Source organism: Chiroxiphia lanceolata, unplaced genomic scaffold (assembly GCF_009829145.1).
Source record: "Chiroxiphia lanceolata isolate bChiLan1 unplaced genomic scaffold, bChiLan1.pri scaffold_62_arrow_ctg1, whole genome shotgun sequence".
Taxonomy (NCBI): domain Eukaryota; kingdom Metazoa; phylum Chordata; class Aves; order Passeriformes; family Pipridae; genus Chiroxiphia; species Chiroxiphia lanceolata.
The window spans coordinates 86,860-108,959 of NW_022476529.1; the positions used below are offsets into that span (position 1 = coordinate 86,860).

Consider the following 22,100-nt stretch of genomic DNA (forward strand, 5'->3'; position numbering starts at 1 on the left):
ACTATAGTGCTTGAATGTGTGCATGTCAAGTACATATCTGTTGCTGAACACCATATGAATCTATGAACATGAATGTAGAATGTCCTGATTGTGGCCTCAGCAGAGTTACTGTATCAGTGCGGCCGCTGTGCTTCTCTCTCCTTCTCCTTTTTTTACATTTGTATTAAAGTTTGTACGGCCCCACCACTGTCTCTCAGCCCCACCGCCGTCCCTCGTGTCCTGGTCGGTGCGGGAGCTGCGGGGGCCGCTCGCCCCATGCGGGTGGGGAAGGGTCCGAGGGAACATCTGCGGGTGCCGGGGTGGCTGAAGGAGCCCGGAGGGAGCCAAGATGGCGGAACGCCCTCAGAACCGCCCTCACAGAATTGCCCTCACAAAACTACCCTCACAGAACTGCCCTCACAGAACCGCCCTCACAGAACCGCCCTCACAGAACCGCCCTCACAGAATCACCCTCACAGAGTCGCCCTCACAGAACTGCCCTCACAGAACTGCCCTCACAGAACTGCCCTCACAGAGTTGCCCTCACAGAACTGCCCTCACAGAACCGCCCTCACAGAACCGCCCTCACAGAACTGCCCTCACAGAACCGCCCTCACAGAATCACCCTCACAGAGTCGCCCTCACAGAACGGCCCTCACAGAACGGCCCTCACAGAACCGCCCTCACAGAGTCGCCCTCAAAGAACTGCCGTCATAGAATCGCCCTCACAGAGTCGCCATCACAGAACAGCCCTCATGGAACCGCCCTCACAGAGTCACCCTCATGGAACTGCCCTCACAGAGTCACCCTCACAGAACTGCCCTCACAGAACTGCCCTCACAGAACTGCCCTCATAGAATCGCCCTCACAGAGTCGCCCTCACAGAACTGCCCTCACAGAACTGCCCTCACTGAACTGCCCTCACAGAACTGCCCTCACTGAACTGCCCTCACTGAACTGCCCTCACTGAACTGACCTCAGAGTTGCCCTCACAGAACCGCCCTCACAGAATCGCCCTCACAGAATCGCCCTCACAGAACGGCCCTCACAGAACGGCCCTCACAGAATCGCCCTCACAGAATCGCCCTCACAGAACTGCCCTCACAGAGTTGCCCTCACAGAATCGCCCTCACAGAGTCGCCATCACAGAGTTGCCCTCACAGAACCGCCCTCACAGAGTTGCCCTCACAGAGTTGCCCTCACAGAACTGCCCTCACAGAGTTGCCCTCACAGAACGGCCCTCACAGAACCGCCCTCACAGAACCGCCCTCACAGAACTGCCCTCACAGAGTTGCCCTTACAGAACTGCCCTCACAGAGTCACCCTCACAGAATCACCCTCACAGAGTCGCCCTCACAGAGTCGCCCTCACAGAGCTGCCCTCACAGAATCACCCTCACAGAGTCGCCATCACAGAATCGCCCTCACAGAATCGCCCTCACAGAATCGCCCTCACAGAATCACCCTCACAGAGTCGCCCTCACAGAGCTGCCCTCACAGAGCTGCCCTCACAGTCGCCCTCACAGAGTCGCCCTCACAGAACTGCCCTCACAGAGTTGCCCTCACAGAATCACCCTCACAGAGTCGCCTTCACAGAACTGCCCTCACAGAACCGCCCTCACAGAGTCGCCCTCAAAGAACCGCCCTCATAGAATCGCCCTCACAGAGCTGCCCTCACAGAGCTGCCCTCACAGAACTGCCCTCACAGAACCGCCCTCACAGAATCGCCCTCACAGAGTCGCCCTCAAAGAACTGCCCTCACAGAATCGCCCTCACAGAGTCGCCATCACAGAGTTGCCCTCCCAGAACGGCCCTCACAGAACGGCCCTCACAAAACTGCCCTCACAGAACTGCCCTCACAGAACTGCCCTCACAGAACTGCCCTCACAGTGAAGACACTGAAGGGACGGGTGTTGAAATATGTGTGTTTATTTTAGGACAGTTTGGTTGCAAAGGAAAGCAGGGATGGAGCCGCTTGGCTTATTGTTATCTACAGTAGTATAAAAGCATAAAAATAACACTTAAGTGTAGGGACTGAGATTATGTGACTCTGGGAGAAACTTAAGGGGAACTTGCAAGATAAATGCAGATGTGATAATAAATCTGCGTGTGTGTGAAATTTCTTGGGAGTATTTTTCTCCTGGGCAGAGAATCCTTAACTAAAAAGTAGATATAGAGAAAAGTCACTAACAGGAATTTACTGCTGATGTAACGGGGTGGATAAACCATGAAAAAATTGTAATAAAATTTTTTTTTGTGCCACACGAGGTCCGTGCCCGAGTGTGTCAGGTGGAGGCATCATCCCAACTTCCCAGCTGTGGGCGAGGAGAGCTGGAAAGGGGCTTTTTGGCAAACCCACTTGTGGTCACTGTCACAGACATCAACCTCTAAGCTCTTGCCTTTCAGGGTCCCACACCCTTTGTCCGACAGGTCCCCAAACCTGCACAACAAACAGTTTATTGCCCCATAAACGACCCCAACGTGCCCTATGTCCCAAATGTGCCCCATAACCAACCCCAACGTGCCCCATGACCCCGACTCTTGGTCTGCAGAGTGTTACCAGAGGAATAAGAGACCCTTGCCCCCAGCGATGTGTGGACGTGGATCGGGGTCTCAAACGGACCAAAGCTGCTTTTTACCCCCCCCAGACCTCGGACACTCACCTTTGGGGGTCGTAGGGGGTGTCGTCCACCCACGTCCACTCCTTCTGCTGTGACCTCAACCCGACCCACACCGACCACAGGCTCCTGCCTGTGACACTCTCGACGTTCTCCTGGGACGTGGAAGGGACCAATTGCTCCAAAAAAAATCTCTCTCCACGGGGAGTTCCATGGGGTGCAAAGCCACAGAACAAACCTGAGCCCCCAAATCCGTGGGACACGAGCGGCCCCGTGCTCTGAACCCCAAACCCTCCTGCTCCTGGGAGCCTTTGCCCCCCCTAAAACCCCAGGACTTTGGGGTCCTTCCCGAGCCTTTTCCTCCCTGTTTACCATTTCTGTCTCGTTCTTGAGCACCACCAGCTCGGAGTCCTGATCTCTGCAGCTTTTCCTGCCCTGGGTCCAGGTCCCCGATTCCTTGGAGAGCCAGTAGCATCTCTCCCCACGGAGCTGCCAGTCCTGGGGGCACAACTTGCAGCCAGCAGGGGCTGGAGAGGAGGGAAGGCCATGAATGAGACACCTCAAAGGTGGGCAAGGTCTTCCCCGACCCCCCAAATGAAAGGCACCAAACCCTTGAGTCATTTCCCAGCGTTGTGGTTTTACTGCTCTGCCACCACAGAGGAGGAGGAGGAAGAGGGAGAGGAGGGGGAAGAAGAGGAGGAGGAAGAAGTTGGGTGGTGAGAAACATCCCCCCTTGGGCTGACCGTGCTCCTCCGGGGAGGTGGGACCGCCAAAAATCGCACGGAAAAGGGAATTCTTCCTTAAAACTGCTCCTTTTTGCCAGAGAACCCTCAGTGCAGGGTCTCCTGGCAGGAGGAGCCCCCCGAGGTCCCACCTGAGCCTCCCCCAGCAGAGCCAGGTGGGAAGGGGGCTCACCTGGGGGGCTCTGCCCCTGGGGCTGGCAGAGGTACCACACCAGGGATGGGGAGATGTATCGCTCCGTCTGGTTCCTGGCCTGGCTCTCAGCTCTGGGGTCACTTTCAGGACCTGGAGAGCCCTGAAAAACTGGGAGCAAAGTGAGAAGTTGAAGCCAAACCACAAACCCCACAGAGCCAGGGCGGGTTTTGCCCCACAGTTAACGAAGTTGGCCCGAAGCCCATGGGCTTTGCCCTCCTCCCTCATTTGGGGGATGCTCCAGGTGTGCCCAGAGGGGGTTTTGCTCTTGGCTCTCGTGCCTGCACCAACCCTCCAGGGCCTGAACCGCTGCAGCAAACCCAGATTTCCGCTCCCAGGCCTCTCCTCGCCGGGGTGTGGGGTGGAGATAAGAGCTGGTTACTCACCCCTCACGCTCAGGACCACCACCAGCACCAGCAGGACGAGGTGCCCCAGCGCCCCGGCTGCAAGGAGCACTCTGTGCCACCACGGGCACGGGGCAGGAGCTGGAAGAGGCCACAATTAAGCTCAAAAAAACACGAAGATTGGGGGTTTAGAGCACAAAAAAACCCTGTGCTGAGCTGTGAGTTGGAGCAGAAGTTTCTGGTTGCTTTGCTTCCTCCAAAGCCATAAATTCCCCCTGACAGGGCTCCAGCCAGGGCAGCACCCCCGGGGGGGATTGGGGGGCTCAGGGGGTGCAGCAGCCTCGGGAGCAGCCTCGAGGACCCAGTGCCAGAGGGCAGGACCTGGGAACTCCCCAAAATGGGCTCAGTTTCCAGCTGGGAGTTGGTGGCCGTGGGTCCCTCCAGCCCTCGGTGACTCCTCCGGGGTCTCTCCAGCCCTCGGCCCCTTCCCTGCCCTCCCAGGGGTGGTGGCTCCCCTGGGGCTTCCTGGGGTCCCCTTTTGGCCACCGGGTGAAGGGTCTGGGAAACAAAACTGTTCCAGCTCCGGAGATTTTCCAGCCTCTCCTGTCCCTGTCCCGCTCTGGACAAGCCCAGACCCCATTTTAAAGCCACCCCGTGAGCTTGGAAACGTGGGGATGGAGAAGCGAAGGGACCCCAAAGGTAACGGACCCAAAACTCCTCCCAGGGCCTGAAATAAGCCCCTTTTTCCCCCAAAATACACTCACCAGGACATTTCTCAGCCGGGGAAGGCCCGTTCCCAGGATTTCTTAGATCGGCATAAATGATTTCCCCAGCCATGGTGGCTCTGGAGGTCGTTGGTGCGACCTGAGAGCGACACCAGCCTCGGACACCTTCTCACCTCGTGACCAACGCGCGTCCGGTCCCAGGAAATGGCACCAACTGGGCCTTTTATGTTCCTTTGGGGGGTTTTTTAAACATACCTCTGTATTCTGCAGCCTCCCCTGTGCCTGGGGAAAGGGTTTAGGGTGTCCCCAGCCAGGAGGAGGAGGAGGGAGGGGGCTCACCTGGAGGTGCAGGGACACGGGCAGGGTTGGGCCGAATGGGGGGGAAACAGGTGGGAATTTATTAAATTAATCAAATTAATTTATTAAATCAACTCAAAAAGCCTCTGATTGAGGTTTTTAGGGGGTGAGGCTGAAACGTGACAGGTGATATTTGGTGTTGCTTCCCCAAGAAGCATCTTATGAGGAGGGGGTGGTGGCAGAAATGCTGCAGCCATGGGAGGGCCAGAACCAGGCAGGGCAGGAGGAGCTGACACCCCCCAGTCATTTAGGGGGGTTTTCCCCCACTCGTCTGACACCCCCCTTTGTCCCCCTCAGCCCCATCGGTCGGGACAGATCCAAGTCCTGGTTTCTGGGGTTGCCCACAGTCGCTTTTGGGGTCCCGCGGGGGCCGCGGGGCCGCGACAGGACCGAGGGAATGTCGGCTGGAATGTCCGCGGGAATTCCCGGCTCGCGCGCATCCCCTGCCGGCCGCGGCGCAGAAACGCACCCGATTTCCCTCCGGAAAGAGGGGGGGAAAAACCGGCCCCAAATCCCTTTTGCCCGAGCGGAGGAGGGGGGCAGAGCTCGGGCGGAAAAGTCCAAAAATCCGTTTTGGGAAGAACAAACCACCCAGCAGTGAGGTGGGACCCCCCCCCTCCCAGCAGCACCTGTGTGCTGTGTCCCCCTCCCCAAAGCCCTCCAGGGTGACTGGGCAGACTGGGAGCACTGGGAAGCAGCCCCGGGAGCTCCAAGGCTCCGAAATTTGGGATGGGATCCCGGGGGGAAGGGACAGGGGTGGATTTCACAAGGTTTTATTGCAAAAGTGAACAAGGTGAAAGAACAGAACAGCAGCAGTTACTGGTGGGGATCACCGACCTGTATCCAAGGTGGGATCTCCTGCTTCACTCCTGACAGGCAGCATAGAGGGTTAGGGTACAAGTGTGGACTGTCAGAGAAGCAGGATGAGTTCTGGGATGGTTCTAGAAGGAGAAAGAGACCCAGAGCCCCCAGTCCAGGCAGCCACACATCGGCTTCCACATCATCTCCCCTCCCTGCAGGCTCATCCCCTTCAGCCCAGGCACTGAGGTGACCCCGAGGGGTTGCACTGAGGTATCCGTGGCACCAGGCTCTGAGGTGGTGCTGACACAACAACTGCAAGGCAGGTGGAGAGCTGAGGTGTGCTGGGAGAGAAGATGCAAAGCTGTTGAGCCTTCAGGATGGACAAGGTCCCCTTCCCACCATCTATCCCAGGCGATCCTGGGGTCTGTTGCAGAGGTAAGGCCGCTGAGCCGAGCAGACCCCGCTCCTGAAGCGCCGGTGGCCCAGGTACACACACTCTGAGTCACCCAGGACAGGGACCCTGCAAGGAGGGGCAGAGACAGCGCTGGCACCACAGGGGTGGACAGTCTGTGCCCCCCTGACCCTCCATCTCCCCAGGACTCACGAGGAGTTGTAGCTGCTGCCGTCCACCCACTGCAGCCGCTCGCCCTGTCTCCGCAGCCCGAGCCAGTAATCCAGGTTGTCATTGAGGCGGAAGAGGAAGCTCTGGGAGGGAGAGAGGAGCAGGCAGTGAGAGCTGCCCTGGCCCAGGAACCCCCCCAGCCTCCCCTCTGCCACCCACACACCCCCCAGAGCCCCTCACTCACCATTTCCTTGTCACTGAGCACGACCAGGGAGGCCCCGAGCTCGGAGCACCGATCCCGAGCCTGCTCCCAGGTCCCCTCCTCCCTCGAGAGGTAGTAACAGACCCTGTTGTACCCGACCCAGGCCTCGGGACAGGCCAGAAACTCTGGAGCCCTGGGTGTGACTGGAATCTCTCCAAGGCTTCTCACTGAAGGAGGAAAGGGAGAAGGTCTGAGGATTCCCCTCCACGGGGAGCCCAGCCCTGTGCCCAGAGCTGCCTCTGAGCTGAGGCAGCTGCTCCTCCCTCACCTGCCAGCACAGCCACGGCCACCACCAAAGCCAGGAGCAGGAGCAGAACCACTGCCAGGGTGAGATGCCCCAGGAGCCTTGTGCCTGGGGCAGGAAAGAGCCGTGAGGACGGGGCTCACATCCCTCACAGGGCTCCACCAGACCCCTGGAGCAGCCTCACACCTGCCAGCCCTGCCCTGGTGGGGTGACACTGTCCTCTCCCCACAGGACACAGGGGTGGCCCTGCAATCACCCAGAAAGGGGTTTTCTTGTTTGCTGATCAATCCTGGGGACCCGGGGGCTCCTTCACAATCCCGTCCCTGGAGCAGAAGCCACCCTCCACATCCGAACTCACGAGTGCTGCCTCTCTGCTTGTCACAACCTGCATCTTGAGTCATCAGTGGTGCTGGCAAAGCCTCTTTCAGCCCAGGCTTGGGGGTGGTTTTACCACCACTGTTGAGGCAGAGTGGAGAGACCATGATGAGAGGACACGGCTGGGCCCTGTGGGACACTCGGGCTCAGGAAGGCGATGCCAGCAAAGTCCTGCCCTGTCCGTTCACAGTGACCTGTGGAGAACAAACGGGAGCTCAGGGTCCAGCTCCTGAAGCCTCAGCCCCGTCCCCGGTCCCCTCATGGGCCCTTCCCAGCCCGGGAACAGCCCCTGCCCTGGCACTTTGGAGCATTTCCATGAAAAGATTCTGTTTATTGGGATATACTGGTTATGAGAGGGAGGTGGTTACACCACTGTGCAAGTCCGGGCTGTCCTAGCGGCCTCTCACAGAATCATCAACCAGGTTGGAAAAGACCTCCGAGATCACCGAGTCCAACCCTGGATCCAACCCCGCCGTGCTTCCCACACCATGGCACTGATGCCACATCCAGTCTCACCTTCAACACCGCCAGGGACGGGGACTCCAGCCCCTCCCTGGGCAGCCCATTGCAATGGCTGATTACTCACTCTGCAAAGAATTCCCGCCTAATATCCAATCTAAACCTCTCCTGGCACAGCTTGAGACCGCGCCCTCCTGTCCTACTGCTGGTTCCGGGAAGAAGAGCCCACCCGGCTGCCCCCTCCTGTCAGGGAGTTGTAAAGAATGAGGAGGTCTCCCCTGAGCCTCCTCCTCTCCAGGCTGAGCCCCCCCAGCTCCCTCAGCCTCTCCTCAGAGGACCTGTGCTCTCACTGCGTTACGGAACCATTTGGGCTGAACGGGACCCCAAATCCACCTTTAAAACGCGGGGAAGGACCAAACCGCCAGAACCCCCGAGCGCCTCCAGCCCCAGGAGAAGGGAGTGCGGGTCTCACCTGCGCCGGGGCCGCGTCCGAGCTCCTCACCCGCCGCCTCACCGGGGTCCGGACACTGCCGTCGCTCCCGGTGCTGTCAGGACGCCGAGGACTGCGCGACCGACTCCCTGGACGACTCCTTCGTGGGCGTGCCCCACCCTCACGGCCGTGACCAATCAGCGCGCGGGAGCCAAGAGTGACGCGTCAAACAGCCAATAGGAGGCTTTGGCCCCGTCCGCAGTGGGTGCCGCTGATTGGTGGAACCGTGAGGGTGTTCCGCCATCTTGGCTCCCTCAGGGCGAACGTGCCACCCCCGGCACCCGCGAACTTTCCCTCGGGCCTTTCCCCTCCCGCACAGGGCGAGCGGCCCCCGCAGCTCCTCCCGCACCGACCAGGACACGAGGGACAGCGGTGGGGTCGTACAAACTTTAATATAAATGTAAAAAAAAGGAGAAGGAGAGAGAAGCACAGTGGCAGCACTGATACAGTAACTCTGCTGTGGCCGCAATCGGGACATTCTGCATTTATATTGATAGATTCATATAGCTTTCAGCAGCGGCTAAATACCTCATATGCGCACATTAAAGCACCGTAGCGTTGCGCATCCACACGGTTACGGTGTATATATACTGTCATAGAAAATTAGGAAAACCTGTGGAGAAAGAAACCCCTAGTCCATGAAGGCACACATCATGTCCCTGCAGGTTCACCTTGAGATCAGCTACTGAGGTGACAATGACAAAAGGCACTGAGGTTCCTGAGGTTGTGCTGAGATGTGGCACAAAGTAAATGTTCACCTGCAGAAGGACATCCCTGGGCTAAGGGAAGAAGGAAAGCTGTGTCTTCAGGACGGAGAAGGTCCTTTCTCCCTCACTTCTATTACAGGTGAGGGAGTTTGGGGTTTGCTGCAGAGATACGGCAGCTGCTTTGAACAGTCCTCACTCCTGAGTTTATTGTCTGCCAGGTACACACACTCTGAATTGCCAAGGACCTCCAGCCTGCAATGAGGAGCAGAGGCAGCGCTGTTACAGGGCAGGTCTGTGAACAGGACAGGTCATCTCTGCCCATTCCCCCCAGCAGATGAGGAGACAAGCACTGCCCAGGAGGGACAGTCCCAGCAGTCTCGTTCCCCCATCCCCTGCCCGTCCCCCCGGGACTCACGAGGAGTTGTAGCTGCTGCCGTCCACCCACTGAAACCTCTCGCCCCGTCTCCGCAGCCCGAGCCAGTAATCCAGGTTGCCATTGAGGCGGAAGAGGAAGCTCTGGGAGGGAGAGAGGAGCAGGCAGTGAGAGCTGCCCTGGCCCAGGAACCCCCCCAGCCTCCCCTCTGCCACCCACACACCCCCCAGAGCCCCTCACTCACCATTTCCTTGTCACTGAGCACGGCCAGGGAGGCCCCGAGCTCGGAGCACCGATCCCGAGCCTGCTCCCAGGTCCTCCAATCCCATGAGAAGTAGTAACAGCCCCTGTTGTACCCGACCCAGTCCTTGGGACAGGCCCAAAACTCTGGAGCCCCAAGTGTAACTAAAATCTCTTGAAGTCTTTCTGAAGGAGGAAAGGGAGAATGTCTGAGGATTCCCCTCCAGAGGGAGCCCAGCCCTGTGCCCAGAGCTGCCTCTGAGCTGAGGTAGCTGCTCCTCCCTCACCTGCCAGCACAGCCACAGCCACTGCCAAAGCCACGTTCAGGAGCACAGACAGCACCAGGAACGCATTCAGCCACGGGTGGGATCTGAACCAATTGCCTGGAGGAGGAAAGAGCCACTGGCCGTGAGGACGGGGCTGTGCTGGGCAGGCCCAGCCCTCACATCCCCCCAGCCAACACCTGAGCAGCCAGAAGTGTCGGCACCAACCACTGATGGGGCCGAGAGGCCTCTTCCAGACCCCTGGAGCAGCCTCACACTTGCCAGCCCCGTCCTCATTGGGCAACACTGTCCCCTCCCGACAGGACACAGGTGGCCCTGCACTCACCCAGATGTTTTCTGAGGGCCTTCCTTGTTTCTGATCCACCTTGGAGACTCAGGGACTCCTCTGTATTCTCACCATTCCAGTTGCGTTCACCCTCCATATCTTGAATCAGTGAAAAGTCAGAAGAGGCACCTCCCTGACCGGGACAAGCCGCGTCTTGAACCTGAGCCATCGCTAGGGGTGAAAGAAAAACCCTCTTTGAGTGCAGATTTAACAGGAGCACTGTGTCAGACCGTAGAGAATACGCAGAGAACAGTCCAGTGAGGGACTGGGAACTCACTTTTCCCAGGTACTGTGGGATGAGGGACCTGGGCAGCGTTTCTGACAGGGGCTCAGCAGCCAAACTGCAGCCAGGGGAGGGACAGAGCAAGGCACGGGAGGGAGGGACTGACACACATCCTTCATTTAGCATTTGGGGTTCTTTTGTTGGCTTTTTTTTGCCACTTAACTGACACCCCCCTTGCCCCCCTCAGCCCCATCGGTCAAGACAAAACCGGAGCTCGCTACAGCTCTGCAGACAAGCTCCCTGTCGCGGCCCTGTCGTGACATGGGGGTGCCATTGGGGGTGCCATTGCCTGGACGCTGCTGGCCCCGGGCAGCTGCAGAACGGGCTCAGCCCCCCTCAGGGGAAGAACCAGCACCCGACGGGGGCGCAGGGCCGGACACAGAGACGGTCCCGCCGGGTCCCATCGCCTCCCCCGCCGGTGGCTGCCCCCGGTCCCCCTTCCCCGACCCCGCGGCCGATGCGGCGCGATGAGCGAGCGGCCAGAGCCCGCCAGAGCCCCCTCCTCAGCACCGCCAACACCCCCCCGGCCCAAGGCAGGGCGAACCCCCCAGACCCCCCTTTTCGCCCCCTCCCCGAGCCCCGGCGCTCCCAACTCCACCTGAAACACGCGCTCGCAGCTGCAGCGACTTCTTCGCCGAGGAAGGCGGGGACGAGGCAGAGGGGAGGATGCACTGCACTGCCCGCCCTCACAGCCGGGCACCTCCCCCGGGAAACGGTGCAGGAAAAGGGCAAGAGAAACACCTCCCCTGTCTCCTTTGCGGCAGGACTGGGACACTTTTTGCTCCTCTCAGCCAATAAACCCTTTGTCGTGCAGGTTTGGGGACCTGTCGGACGAAGGGCGTGAGACCCTGAAAGGCAAGAGCTTGGATGTTGATGGCTGTGCCAGTGACCACGAGTGGGTTTGCCAAAAAGCCCCTTCCAGCTCTCCTTGCCCACGGTTGGGAAGCTGGGATGATGCCTCCACCTGACACACTCGGGCACGGCCCCCGTGTGGTATGACAAAATAATTCATTACAGTTCTTTCCTGGTTTATCCACCCCGTTACATCAGCAGTAAATTACAGTCAGCAGCTTTGCTCTATATCCACTTTTTAGTTACGCATTCTCTGCCCAGGAGAAAAACACTCCCACGCAATTTCACGCCCACACAGATTTATCACCACATCTGCATTTATCTTGCAAGTTCCCCTTGAGTTTCTCCCAGAGTCACATAATCTCAGTCCCTACACTTAAGCGTTATTTTTATGCTTTTATATTACTATAGATGACAATAAGCCAAGTGGCTCCATCCCTGCTTACCTTCGAGAACAGATGCGTTGGTCACATAACCTGACCAGTGGATGTTTAGGGTTGCACAGAGGCAGCGCTGATGGAAGCCTTCCAGGAGACGCAGGTGGTTGAGGTAGATGACCCACGATTCTGACTCATATAAGGGAGTAGACAGGAGAATGGCTCTGCAAACACCGATCTTGGTACTTTTCTTCAGGTGTTTATCAGACCAAACTCTTTTGTGGAGAAACGCGGGGACACGGGGGGGACCCAGGGAACATGGGGGGGGGGCACGGGGGGACACAGGAGATGCGGGGGGACCCTGGGTCACCGCCGTGTCCCTGTGTTCCTCCGCGTCCCCCCTCCTCTCCCGTGTCTCCCCGTGACCCCCCGCGTCTCCCGTGTCCACCCGTGTCCCCCCCCTTGCCCCCCGACCTCTCCCGTGTCCCCCCCTCATCCCCCACGGGGAGTTTCCCATCATGCCCCGCGCGGGACTTCACCTCCCAGCGTCCCCCGCGGCCCCCCCTCCGCGCGCAGTGGGCGGGGCCTCCGCCATCTTGGCGCGGTCCCTCAGCGGCGTGAGGGAGGGAGGGGGGGGGAACGTCCGGCGGCTCTTAAAGGGGGCACGGCCCGGGGTGGGGCCCCCTCGGCGCGGGATGGAGCGCGGAGCGGCGGAGGAGGTTCGCGGGGACGGGGAGGGGGCGGCGGGGGCGGCGGGAGCGGGACGGAGCCCCCACAGTCCGGCTCTTCCGTTCCCGCCCGCCGCCGTTGTGCCGCTTTCCCCCCCCTTCCCGCTTTAAGGCCCGGCGGGGGGAACGGGCGGGGGGGGGAAACTAGTGGGGGGGGGGGAACGACGGGGGCGGGGCTTGTGGGATGGGCGGGGCGTGTGGGGGCGGGCGGGGCCAAGAGGGAGGTGGCATCGGGGGTTCGAGGGGCGGGGCCAAGGCGAGGGGGCGGGGACTGGGGCGGGGCTTGGGGCAGTGGGGGGGTCCCCCCCTCAGCCCCCCCTTTCTTGTGACCCCCCCCCCTCGACCCCTCCCGTGTCCCTGTGGCCCCACCTGAACCCCCCCACACCCCCCCCATGGAGCCAGGACACCCCAAATTCCTCACCTGATCCCCCCCCAATGGAGCCAGGACCCCCCCAATTCCTCACCTGAACTCCCCCATCCAGTGCCGGACCACCCCCATGTCCCCCCACAGACCCCCACTGTGTCCCCCCCAGCCCCTCCTTGCACCCCCAGCCCACCCCAGTGACCCTCCCCTGTCCCCCCAACCCCTCCTTGTGCCCTCAGCACCCCCGATCCCTGGCTATGCCCCCAGCCCACCCCCCTGACCCTCTCCTGTCCTCCCAACCCCTCCCTGTCCCCCCAGCCCACCCCAGTGACCCTCTCCTGTCCCCCCAGCCCCTCCCTGTGCCCCCAACCCCTCCTTGTCCCCCCAACCCCTCCCTGTCCCCCCAGCCCACCCCAGTGACCCTCCCCTGTCCCCCCAGTCCCTCCCAGTCCCACCAGCCCCTCCCCGTGCCCCCAGCCCACCTCCCTGACCCTCCCCTGTCCCCCCAACCCCTCCCTGTCCCCCCAACCCCTCCTTGTGCCCCCAGCCCCCCCCCGATCCCTGGCTGTGCCCCCACCCCACCCCAGTGACCCTCCCCTGTCCCCCCAGTCCCTCCCTGTCCCCCCAACCCCTCCCAGTCCCCCCAGCCCACCCCCCTGACCCCTCCCCTGTCCCCCCAGTCCCTCCCTGTGCCCCCAGTCCCCCCAGCCCACCCCCTGACCCTCCCTGTCCCCCCCAGCCCCTCCCCGTGCCCCCAGTCCCCCCAGCCCACCCCCTGACCCTCCCCTGTACCCCCCAGTCCCTCCCTGTACCCCCCAGTCCCTCCCTGTCCCCCCAGCCCCTCCCTGTCCCCCCAGTCCCCCCAGCCCACCCCCTGACCCTCTCCTGTCACCCCAACCCCTCCCAGTCCCCCCAGCCCACCCCCCTGACCCCTCCCCTGTTCCCCCAGCCCCTCCCCGTGCCCCCAGTCCCCCCAGCCCACCCCCTGACCCTCTCCTGTCACCCCAACCCCTCCCAGTCCCCCCAGCCCACCCCCTGACCCTCCCCTGTCCCCCCAGACCCTCCCTGTGCCCCCAGTCCCCCCAGCCCACCCCCTGACCCCCCAGTCCCTCCCTGTACCCCCCAGTCTCTCCCTGTCCCCCCAGCCCCTCCCCGTGCCCCCAGTCCCCCCATCCCACCCCCCTGACCCCCTCCCCTGTCCCCCCCAGCCCCTGCCCGTGTCCCCGTGTCGGGGGGGCCGCCCCCGTGCCCCCGAGGTTGTCCGGCGGCAGCGGCGGCGGGAGTTGGACGCGCGGCGGAGCCGCTGCCGGATCCGCATCGGGGGGCACCTGGAGCGCTGGTGCCGCCTCAAGGAGCAGCTCGGCTTCGCCCTGCACTCCCAGCTCGCCCAGTTCCTGCTCGACAGGTCGCTGGGGGGGGCCCCGAGCCCCCCAAAACCTCCCCTCCCCACCCCGGGTTGAGGTCGGGCTGGTTCTGCCCCTGCTGACCCCATCCTGTCCCTGCAGGTACAGCAACCCCGGCGGCACCCGGAGCTCAGGTGGGTGCCTCCCCCTCCCCAAAATTGGGGTGCAGCACGCCCGGGGTGGGTGACTCCCCCTCCCCAAATCAGCACCCGGGGTGGGTGACTCCCCCTCCCCAAATTGGCACCCGGGGTGGGGACCTCCCCCTCCCCAAATCGGGGTGTTGCCCACCCGGGGTGAGTGACTCCCCCTCCCCAAATCAGCACCTGGGGTGGGTGCCTCCCCCTCCCCAAACCTGGGGTGCTGCCCACCCAACCCCTATTTTGGAACCAGTCCCTCAAGGATTTCCATATTTTGCTATTTAACCCCCCCCAAACTCCCCTTTGGGGCTGTTTCCTCAAGGATTTCCATATTTTCCCTGTTTAACCCCCCCTAAACCCCCATTTTGGAACCATTCCCTCACAAATCTCCACATTTTCCCCATTTAACCCCCCCCTCCCAACCCCCCATTTCGGGAACCGTTTCCTCAAAGATTTCCGCACTTTCCCCCTTCGACCCCCCCCCCCCCCCAGACCCCCCTCTCTGCCCCGTTCCCTCAAGTATTCCCGTGTTTCTGGTGTGTCCCAGGGGATCCAGGGGACCCAGGCCACCTGCACCCAGCCTCCCTGCAGCGCCTGGTGGTGCTGTCCCACGGGCACGGGCAGGAGTGCGGCTTCGTGCCCGACGTGCGGCCGCCGGCGCCGGGCAGCGCCGACCCCCTGGTCTGGGAGTGCGTGGCCGGGCACCGCTTCTCCTGGGGGGGCCCCGGGACACCCCCAGGAGCAACCCCGGAGCCGGGAGACCCCTTGGATAAGGAGGAGGAGGAGGAGGAGGAGGAAGGGGGGCGCGGCGGGGCTGGGGGCACAGGTGAGCACCCCCAATGCCCGGGGTCACCTCTGTGCCCTCAGCACCCCCTGGGTCCCCACCAGCACCCACCAGCACCCACCAGCACCCACCAGCACCCCATCCTGCTCTGGGGGGTTCATCCCACTGGGGTCAGGGGTTGGGACAACCCTGAGGCCCTTCCCCACCCTCCATCCTCACCCTCCTCCTCCTCTTCCTCTCATGGCCACCCCATCACCCTCCTGTCCCCTTCCACCCCCCCATCACCCTCCTGTCCCCCCCATCACCCTCCTGTCCCCTTCCAATCCCCTCCTGTCCCCCCCATCACCCTCCTGTCCCCTTCCAACCCTTTCATCACCCTCCTGTCCCTCCCATCACCCCCCTGTCCCCTTCCAATCCCCTCCTGTCCCCCCCATCACCCTCCTGTCCCCTTGAATCACCCCCTTGTCCCCTCCATCACCTTCCTGTCCCCTTCCAATCCCTTCCTGTCCCCCCCATCACCCTCCTGTCCCCTTCCAGCCCCCCCATGACCCCCCTGTCCCCTTTGCAGCCCCCCAGGTGCCCCCAGAGCCGTCCCCCGTGGCAGCAGCGGGCGGGAGGTGAGTGGTGACCCCCCCAAATTGTCCCCTTTGGCCCCTTTGTCCCCCTCCCAGACTGATCCCCCCCCGTGTCCGTGTCCTGCAGCTCCAGCCCCGAGAAGGAGCCTGGGAATGAGCCCCGGGAGCAGGAGGAGGAGGAGGAGGAGGAGGAAGATGACCTGACCTACAGCGATGACCTGAGGGACCAGAGCTACCACCCGGGCAGGTGAGGGCCCAGTACAGACCAGTGAGGCACTGGGAGCCTCTTGGGCTCTGCCTCTGCCATCCCAGTACAGACCAGTGAGGCACTGGGAGCTCCCAGGCTCCTCTTTGTGTCCCAGTACAGACCAGTGAGGCACTGGGAGCCTTCCAGGCTCTGCCTCTGCCATCCCAGTACAGACCAGTGAGGCACTGGGAGCTCCCAGGCTCTGCCTCTGCCATCCCAGTACAGACCAGTGAGGCACTGGGAGCTCCCAGGCTCTGCCTCTGCCATCCCAGTACAGGCCAGTGAGGCACTGGGAGCTCTCAGGCTCTGCCTCTGCCATCCCAGTACAGACCAGTGAGGCACTGGGAGCTCCCAGGCTCCTCTTTGTGTCCCAGTACAGACCAGTGAGGCACTGGGAGCTCTCAGGCTCTGCCTCTGCCATCCCAGTACAGACCAGTGAGGCACTGGGAGCTCTCAGGCTCCTCCTCCTCTGTGTCCCAGTACAGACCAGTGAGGCACTGGGAGCCCACCCCATTTATCCCCCCCAGCCCCCCAAACCCCCTCACCCTCCCCATTTATCCCCCAAACCCCCCCAAACCCCCTCACCCTCCCCATTTATCCCCCCAAACCCCCTCACCCACCCCATTTATCCCCCCAAACCCCCTCAACACCCCATTTATCCCCCCCAAATCCCCTCACCCTCCCCATTTATCCCCCAAACCCCCTCACCCTCCCCATTTCCCCCCCCAAACCCCCTCAACACCCCATTTCCCCCCCCAGTGACTCGGAGCCCCCGTCCCGGCCGAGCCGCCCCCGGGCCCGGAGGAAGGAGAAGGAGAAACCCCCCGAGGAAGAGGAGGAGGAGCAGGAACAGCCCCTGGAGCCCCCCCTGGAGCCCCCCCGGGACCCCCCCGAGGAGAGGAGCGGCCGGGGGTGAGTTTTGGGGTCACGGGGGAGTGATTTGGGGTCATGGAGGAGCATTTTGGGGTCATGGGGGGAGCATTTTGGGGTCACAGGGGGGAGCATTTTGGGGTCACAGGGGGGAGCATTTTGGGGTCACAGAGGGGAGCATTTTGGGGTCACGGGGGGAGCATTTTGGGGTGGTCTGGGGGGGGTTTCTGTCTCTGTCTCTGCACTGAGGGACCTGCTGGGACCACCCAAAGGTGGGCAAGTGTTGAGGGCAGGGCACGAGCCTCGTGTCCCCAAAGGGGGGGGGGGCACCCTCCCTCTGACCTCCTGGCCACGGGGGACAAGCTGTGTGTCCCCAGGGGGGTGGCCACTGTCCCCATGGCACCACTGGCCACAGGGCATGAACCTTGTGTCCCCAAGGGGGTGGCCACCCTCCCTGTGACCTGGTGGCCACGGGGGACAAGCCTCGTGTCCCCAAGGGGGTGGCCACTGGCCCCATGGCACCACTGGCCACGGGGGACAAGCTTTGCCACACAATAAAGGATTTATTCCCCCCTTTTTGACTCCTGAGCCGTGTGTTTGTCCCAGCTCCTCCTGCTCCCGAGGGATGGGAAAAAGGGATGGGAAAAAGGGGAGGGAAAAGAGAGAGAACTGGTGGGTTTAAAGTGGGATTTCCTTGGGAATTTCCTGCTGGGACAATGAGGGGACTCCGGGCTCGGCTCATCCAGGTTTTTCCCATTGCAGCTGCCGGAGGAGGACGCAGGGAAAGGACGAGGAGGAGGCTCAGATCGGCCCCAAAAGGATCAGGTACCCCAAAAAAATGGGATGGGAAGGGGCTGGAGGAGCTCCAGGGGCTCTTCCCGGCCCCAAAAGGATCAAGTACCCAAAAAAAATGGGATGGGAAGGGGCTGGAGGAGCTCCAGGGGCTCTTCCCAACCCCTGGGGAGGACGAGGAGCAGCTCCAGGGAAGGTTTTAAGGGGGGGAAAAAAGAGGGAGCAGCTCCAAGGGGGAAGGAAAAGAGGGAAAAGGGGTGAGGAGGGTGGAACAGGGAGCCAGAGGGGCATCCCAAAGGTTTTCCAGCCCTGCCCTGGGAAGGTTTTTGGTTTTCCCAGGAAGGCGGCGAAGCGCGAGATTCTCCTCTGTGACTTCGAGGGTTGTGGGAAAATCTTCTCCAACCGCCAGTACCTGAATGTGAGACCCCCAAACCTGCCTGAAACCCACCCAAAACCGCTCAAATTCCACCCAAAACCACTCAAAACCCACCCAAAACTGCTCAAATTCCACCCAAAACCACTCAAAACCCACCCAAAACCGCTCAAATTCCACCCAAACCCACCAAAACCCCACCCAAAACCCACCTAAACCCTACCCCAAACCACCAAAAACCACCCAAACCCACTCAAATTCCACCCAAACCCACCAAAAATCACCAAACCCCCACCCAAAACCCACCTAAACCCTGCCCCAAACCACCCAAAACCACTCAAATTCCACCCAAAACCACCAAAAATCACCTAAAATACACCCAAAACTGCCCAAGCCCCGCCCCAAACCACCCAAAACCCGCCCCAAACCCCACCCAAGACCCCCCAAAACCCACTGAAAACCACCCAAACCCCACCCAAGACCCCCCAAAACCCACTGAAGACCACTCAAAACCACCCAAATCCCACCCAAAACAACCCAAAACCCACTGAAAAACCACCCAAAACCCCCCAAAACCTGCTGAAAACCACCTAAAACCCACTGAAGACCACTCAAAACCACCTAAATCCCACCCAAAACAACCCCAAACCCACCAAAAACCACCCAAAAACTGCCAAAACCACCCAAAATCCACACCCAAAACCCACCCAAACCTGCCCAAACCCACTCAAAACCCACCCAAAACCCACCCAAACCCGCCCCAAAATACCAAAAACCTGCCCCAAACCACCCAAAAACTGCCAAAAAACCACCCCAAACCCACCCCAAACCACCCAAAACCTGCCCCAAAACTGCCAAAAACCTGCCCCAAACCACCCAAAACACAGAGAAAAAACACCCAAACCCACCCAAACCCCACCCAACCCCAGCCTGGTCCCCCCTGGGGCCGGGATTTGGGATCTGAGGGATTTTTCCTGCAGCACCACCAGAAGTACCAACACGTGCACCAGAAAACCTTCACCTGCCCCGAGCCCTCCTGTGGCAAATCCTTCAACTTCAAGAAGCACCTCAAGGAGCACGAGAAGCTGCACAGCGGTGAGGGGGACATTCCAGAGGGATCCCAGGGCATTCCAGAGGGATCCCAGGGCATTCCAGAGGGATCCCAGCTCCCTCCATAGGGATTGCACCTCCTTCCCCGTGGATTCCACCTCCCTCCACAGGGATTCCGCTCTTCCCACGTGGGATTCCATGTGTGTGGATCCCACCTCCCCGTGGATTCCACCTGGGAATCCCACAGGGATCACTCCTTTTCCCGTCCCCTCATCCCCCTCATTCCCATCCCTGCTCTGGCTGGGGAGTCTCCCTGTTCCCACTGGAATTCCCGGGCTGGATGAGAAGTCTCCCTGTTCCCAGAGGGATTCCTGCTCCAGCTGGGCAGTCTCCTTGTTCCCAGAGGGATTCCCAGGCTGGATGGGGACACTCCCTGTTCCCAGAGGGATTCCCAGGCTGGATGAGGAGCCTCCCTGTTCCCAGAGGGATCCCTGGTCCGAATGGGGAGTCTCCCTGTTCCCAGAGGGACTCCTGGGCTGGATGAGGAGCCTCCCTGTTCCCAGAGGGATTCCTGGGCCGGGAATGTTGGGATGAGGGGCCGATCCCGGTGCCTTTTCCCCCCCAGACCAGCGGGATTTCATCTGCGAGTTCTGCGCCCGCTCCTTCCGCACCAGCAGCAACCTCCTGATCCACCGGCGCATCCACACCGGGGAGAAACCCCTCCAGTGAGTCCCAGTCCCATCCCTGCCCTTCCCAGTGAGTCCCAGTCCCATCCCTGCCCTTCCCAGGGAGTCCCAGTCCCATCCCTGCCCTTCCCAGGGAGTCCCAGTCCCATCCCTGCCCTTCCCAGGGAGTCCCAGTCCCATCCCTGCCCTTCCCAGGGAGTCCCAGTCCCATCCCTGCCCCTCCCAGTGAGTTCCAGTCCCATCCCTGCCCCTCCCAGTCCCATCCCTGCCCTTCCCAGTGAGTTCCAGTCCCATCCCTGCCCCTCCCAGTCCCATCCCTGCCCCTCCCAGTGAGTTCCAGTCCCATCCCTGCCCCTCCCAGTCCCATCCCTGCCCTTCCCAGGGAGTCCCAGTCCCATCCCTGCCCCTCCCAGTCCCATCCCTGCCCTTCCCAGGGAGTCCCAGTCCCATCCCTGCCCCTCCCAGTCCCATCCCTGCCCTTCCCAGGGAGTCCCAGTCCCATCCCTGCCCCTCCCAGTCCCATCCCTACCCCTCCCAGTGAGTCCCAGTCCCATCCCTGCCCTTCCCAGTGAGTCCCAGTCCCATCCCTGTCCTTCCCAGGGAGTCCCAGTCCCTCCTGCTCCCTGTGTTCTCTGAGCCCCATCCCAGCCAATCTCCATTCCCTGAGCCCCATCCCTGTCAATCCCTGTTCCCTGAGCCCCATCCCAGCCCATCTCCATTTCCTGAGCTCCATCCCTGTTCCCTGAGCCCCATCCCAGCCCCATCCCTATTTCCTGAGCCACCCCAGCCCATCTCCATTTCCTGAGCCCCATCCCTGTTCCCTGAGCCCCCTCCCTGTTCCCTGAGCCCCATCCCTGTTCCCTGAGCCCCCTCCCTGTTCCCTGAGCCCCCTCCCTGTTCCCGGATCGCTCCCAGGTGTGAGATCTGCGGCTTCACGTGCCGCCAGAAGGCCTCCCTGAACTGGCACATGCGGAAACACGACGCCGACTCCTCGTACCAGTTCCCCTGCGACCTCTGCGGGAAGAGGTTCGAGAAGAGGGACAACGTCACCGCCCACAAGAGCAAGAGCCACCCCGGGGGGACCCCGAAAGGGGGGATCCCAAAAGGGGGGACCCCGAAAGGGGGGATCCCGACGGGATTCGGGGCCGTGGGGCAGGACCCGGCCACGCCCCGGGAGGGGTCGTAGGGGGGGCTCATCCCCCGGTTTGGGGGGGATGGAGGGGCCAGAGGGGGACCCCGGGGGCCAAAAACGCAGAATTCCCGGGTTTTCTGCCAAATCCTGGGGGCAAATCCCAGCTTTTCAGCCAAATCCCGGGTGAAGTCCCCAATTTTTCAGCCAAATCCCGGGTGAAATCCTGATTTTTCCATCAAGTCCTGAGTGAAATCCCGATTATTCCACCGAATCCCCGGTGAAATCCCAATTTTTTAGCCAAATCCTGGGTGAAATCCCCAATTTTCCTGCCAAATCCCAGGTGAAATCCCTGATTATTCCACCAAATCCCCAGTGAAATCCCAATTTTTTAGACAAATCCCAGTGAAATCCCCAATTTTTCCACCAAGTCCTGGGTGAAATCCCAACTTTTTATCCAAATCCCAGGTGAAATCCCCAATTTTTTAGCCAAATCCCAGGTGAAATCCCCAATTTTCCCGCCGAATCCCGGGTGAAATCCCAATTTTTTAGCCAAATCCCAGGTGAAATCCCTGATTTTCCCACCAAATCCTGGGTAAATCCTGACTTTTTAGCCAATCCCAGATGAAATCCCCAATTTTTCCATCAAATTCCAGGTGAAATCCCAATTTTTTAGCCAAATCCCTGGGTGAAATCCCCAATTTTTTACCCACTCCCAGGTGAAATCCCGATTTTCCCACCAAGCCCTGGGGCAAATATCCCACTTTTCCTGCCAAATCCCGGGTTCCCCGGAGCCCGAGGGTGCCAAAATCCCCTCAATAAAAGACTTATTTTGGGTAAAAATTGGGATTTTGGGCCGAGTTCCTGCGGGAAAGAGGCGGAAAAACGGAAGATTGGGGTGGAAAAAGGGGCTGGAGGGGGGATGGAAGCACCAGGAATTGGGGACCCGAACTGGGATGGGCGGGAATTCCCAGTCAGGCCCCTGGAAATTGGGATGGGCGGGAATTCCCAGGGCTTTAAACCTCCCCTTGAAATTTAAAAACTCGAATTTAAAACTTGAATTTCCATTTCAAACCCGAATTTAAGCCCCAGCCTGAAGTCACAGGTACCTGAAGGCTCCGACTTGGGATCATTCCCACGATCCCAAATGATCCCAAAATCCCCCCCCCAATACAGGAGCAGCTTTTCCTCCTCCCCCAGCACCCAAAAAAACCCCAAATCACCATTTTTAGGGTTTTTTTGGGGGGGCCAAGGGAGCAGGAGCAGCTTTTCCTCCTCCCCCAGCACCCCAAAAAAACCCCAAATCACCATTTTTAGGGTGTTTTTGGTGGGGTGTCCCTGGCTCTGACCCCCCCCAAGAGCAGGAGCAGCTT

The 22,100-nt window shown here is 60.9% G+C and overlaps 3 protein-coding genes across 4 annotated transcripts; 1 reads left to right on the forward strand and 2 right to left on the reverse strand.

Moving 5' to 3' along the window:
* Positions 1-1,503: 1,503 nt before the first annotated feature.
* LOC116781775 (killer cell lectin-like receptor subfamily F member 1) lies at positions 1,504-3,578 on the reverse strand (the record flags this gene model as incomplete). Its single annotated transcript, XM_032677523.1, has 4 exons — positions 1,504-2,418; positions 2,642-2,751; positions 2,969-3,123; positions 3,512-3,578. Coding segments are annotated over 4 exons (474 nt in total), but the record flags the coding sequence as incomplete, so codon positions are not given.
* A 2,134-nt stretch (positions 3,579-5,712) lies between these two features.
* Positions 5,713-10,394, reverse strand: LOC116781770 (C-type lectin domain family 2 member B-like). 2 transcript variants are annotated; one of them, XM_032677510.1, is made up of 6 exons: positions 8,131-8,279; positions 7,183-7,393; positions 6,849-6,932; positions 6,563-6,747; positions 6,361-6,461; positions 5,713-6,276 (listed from the first exon to the last, which is right to left on the reverse strand). In XM_032677510.1, exons 2-6 carry the CDS (start codon positions 7,304-7,306, stop codon positions 6,159-6,161), a joined length of 612 nt encoding a protein of 203 aa, XP_032533401.1. In that variant the 5' UTR covers positions 7,307-7,393; positions 8,131-8,279; the 3' UTR covers positions 5,713-6,158. The 2 variants fall into 2 exon arrangements, with proteins under 2 accessions (XP_032533401.1, XP_032533400.1); XM_032677509.1 differs by lacking the exons at positions 6,849-6,932; positions 7,183-7,393; positions 8,131-8,279 and adding exons at positions 9,756-9,851; positions 10,078-10,394.
* Positions 10,395-10,817: 423 nt separating this feature from the next.
* Positions 10,818-20,784, forward strand: LOC116781776 (zinc finger protein 692-like). Its single transcript, XM_032677524.1, is given in 16 exon segments — positions 10,818-11,014; positions 11,175-11,255; positions 12,099-12,181; positions 12,184-12,227; positions 12,230-12,315; positions 13,925-14,086; positions 14,187-14,218; positions 14,769-15,047; positions 15,574-15,622; positions 15,708-15,827; positions 16,587-16,739; positions 17,460-17,522; positions 17,829-17,907; positions 18,843-18,957; positions 19,538-19,637; positions 20,514-20,784. Coding segments are annotated over 16 exon segments (1,914 nt in total).
* The last annotated feature ends 1,316 nt before the right edge of the window (positions 20,785-22,100 follow it).

Excerpts from the sequence above, each read along its gene's own strand:
- LOC116781770 (XM_032677509.1), bottom strand. The coding sequence starts at position 10,246 with ATGGCTCAGGTTCAAGACGCGGCTTGTCCCGGTCAGGGAGGTGCCTCT. Across the intron at positions 9,852-10,077 it reads GGCCCTCAGAAAACATCTGG|GCAATTGGTTCAGATCCCAC; the intron begins GTGAGTGCAGGG and ends TTCCTCCTCCAG. Across the intron at positions 6,748-9,755 it reads GGCTGTGGCTGTGCTGGCAG|TGAGAAGCCTTGGAGAGATT; the intron begins GTGAGGGAGGAG and ends TTCCTCCTTCAG.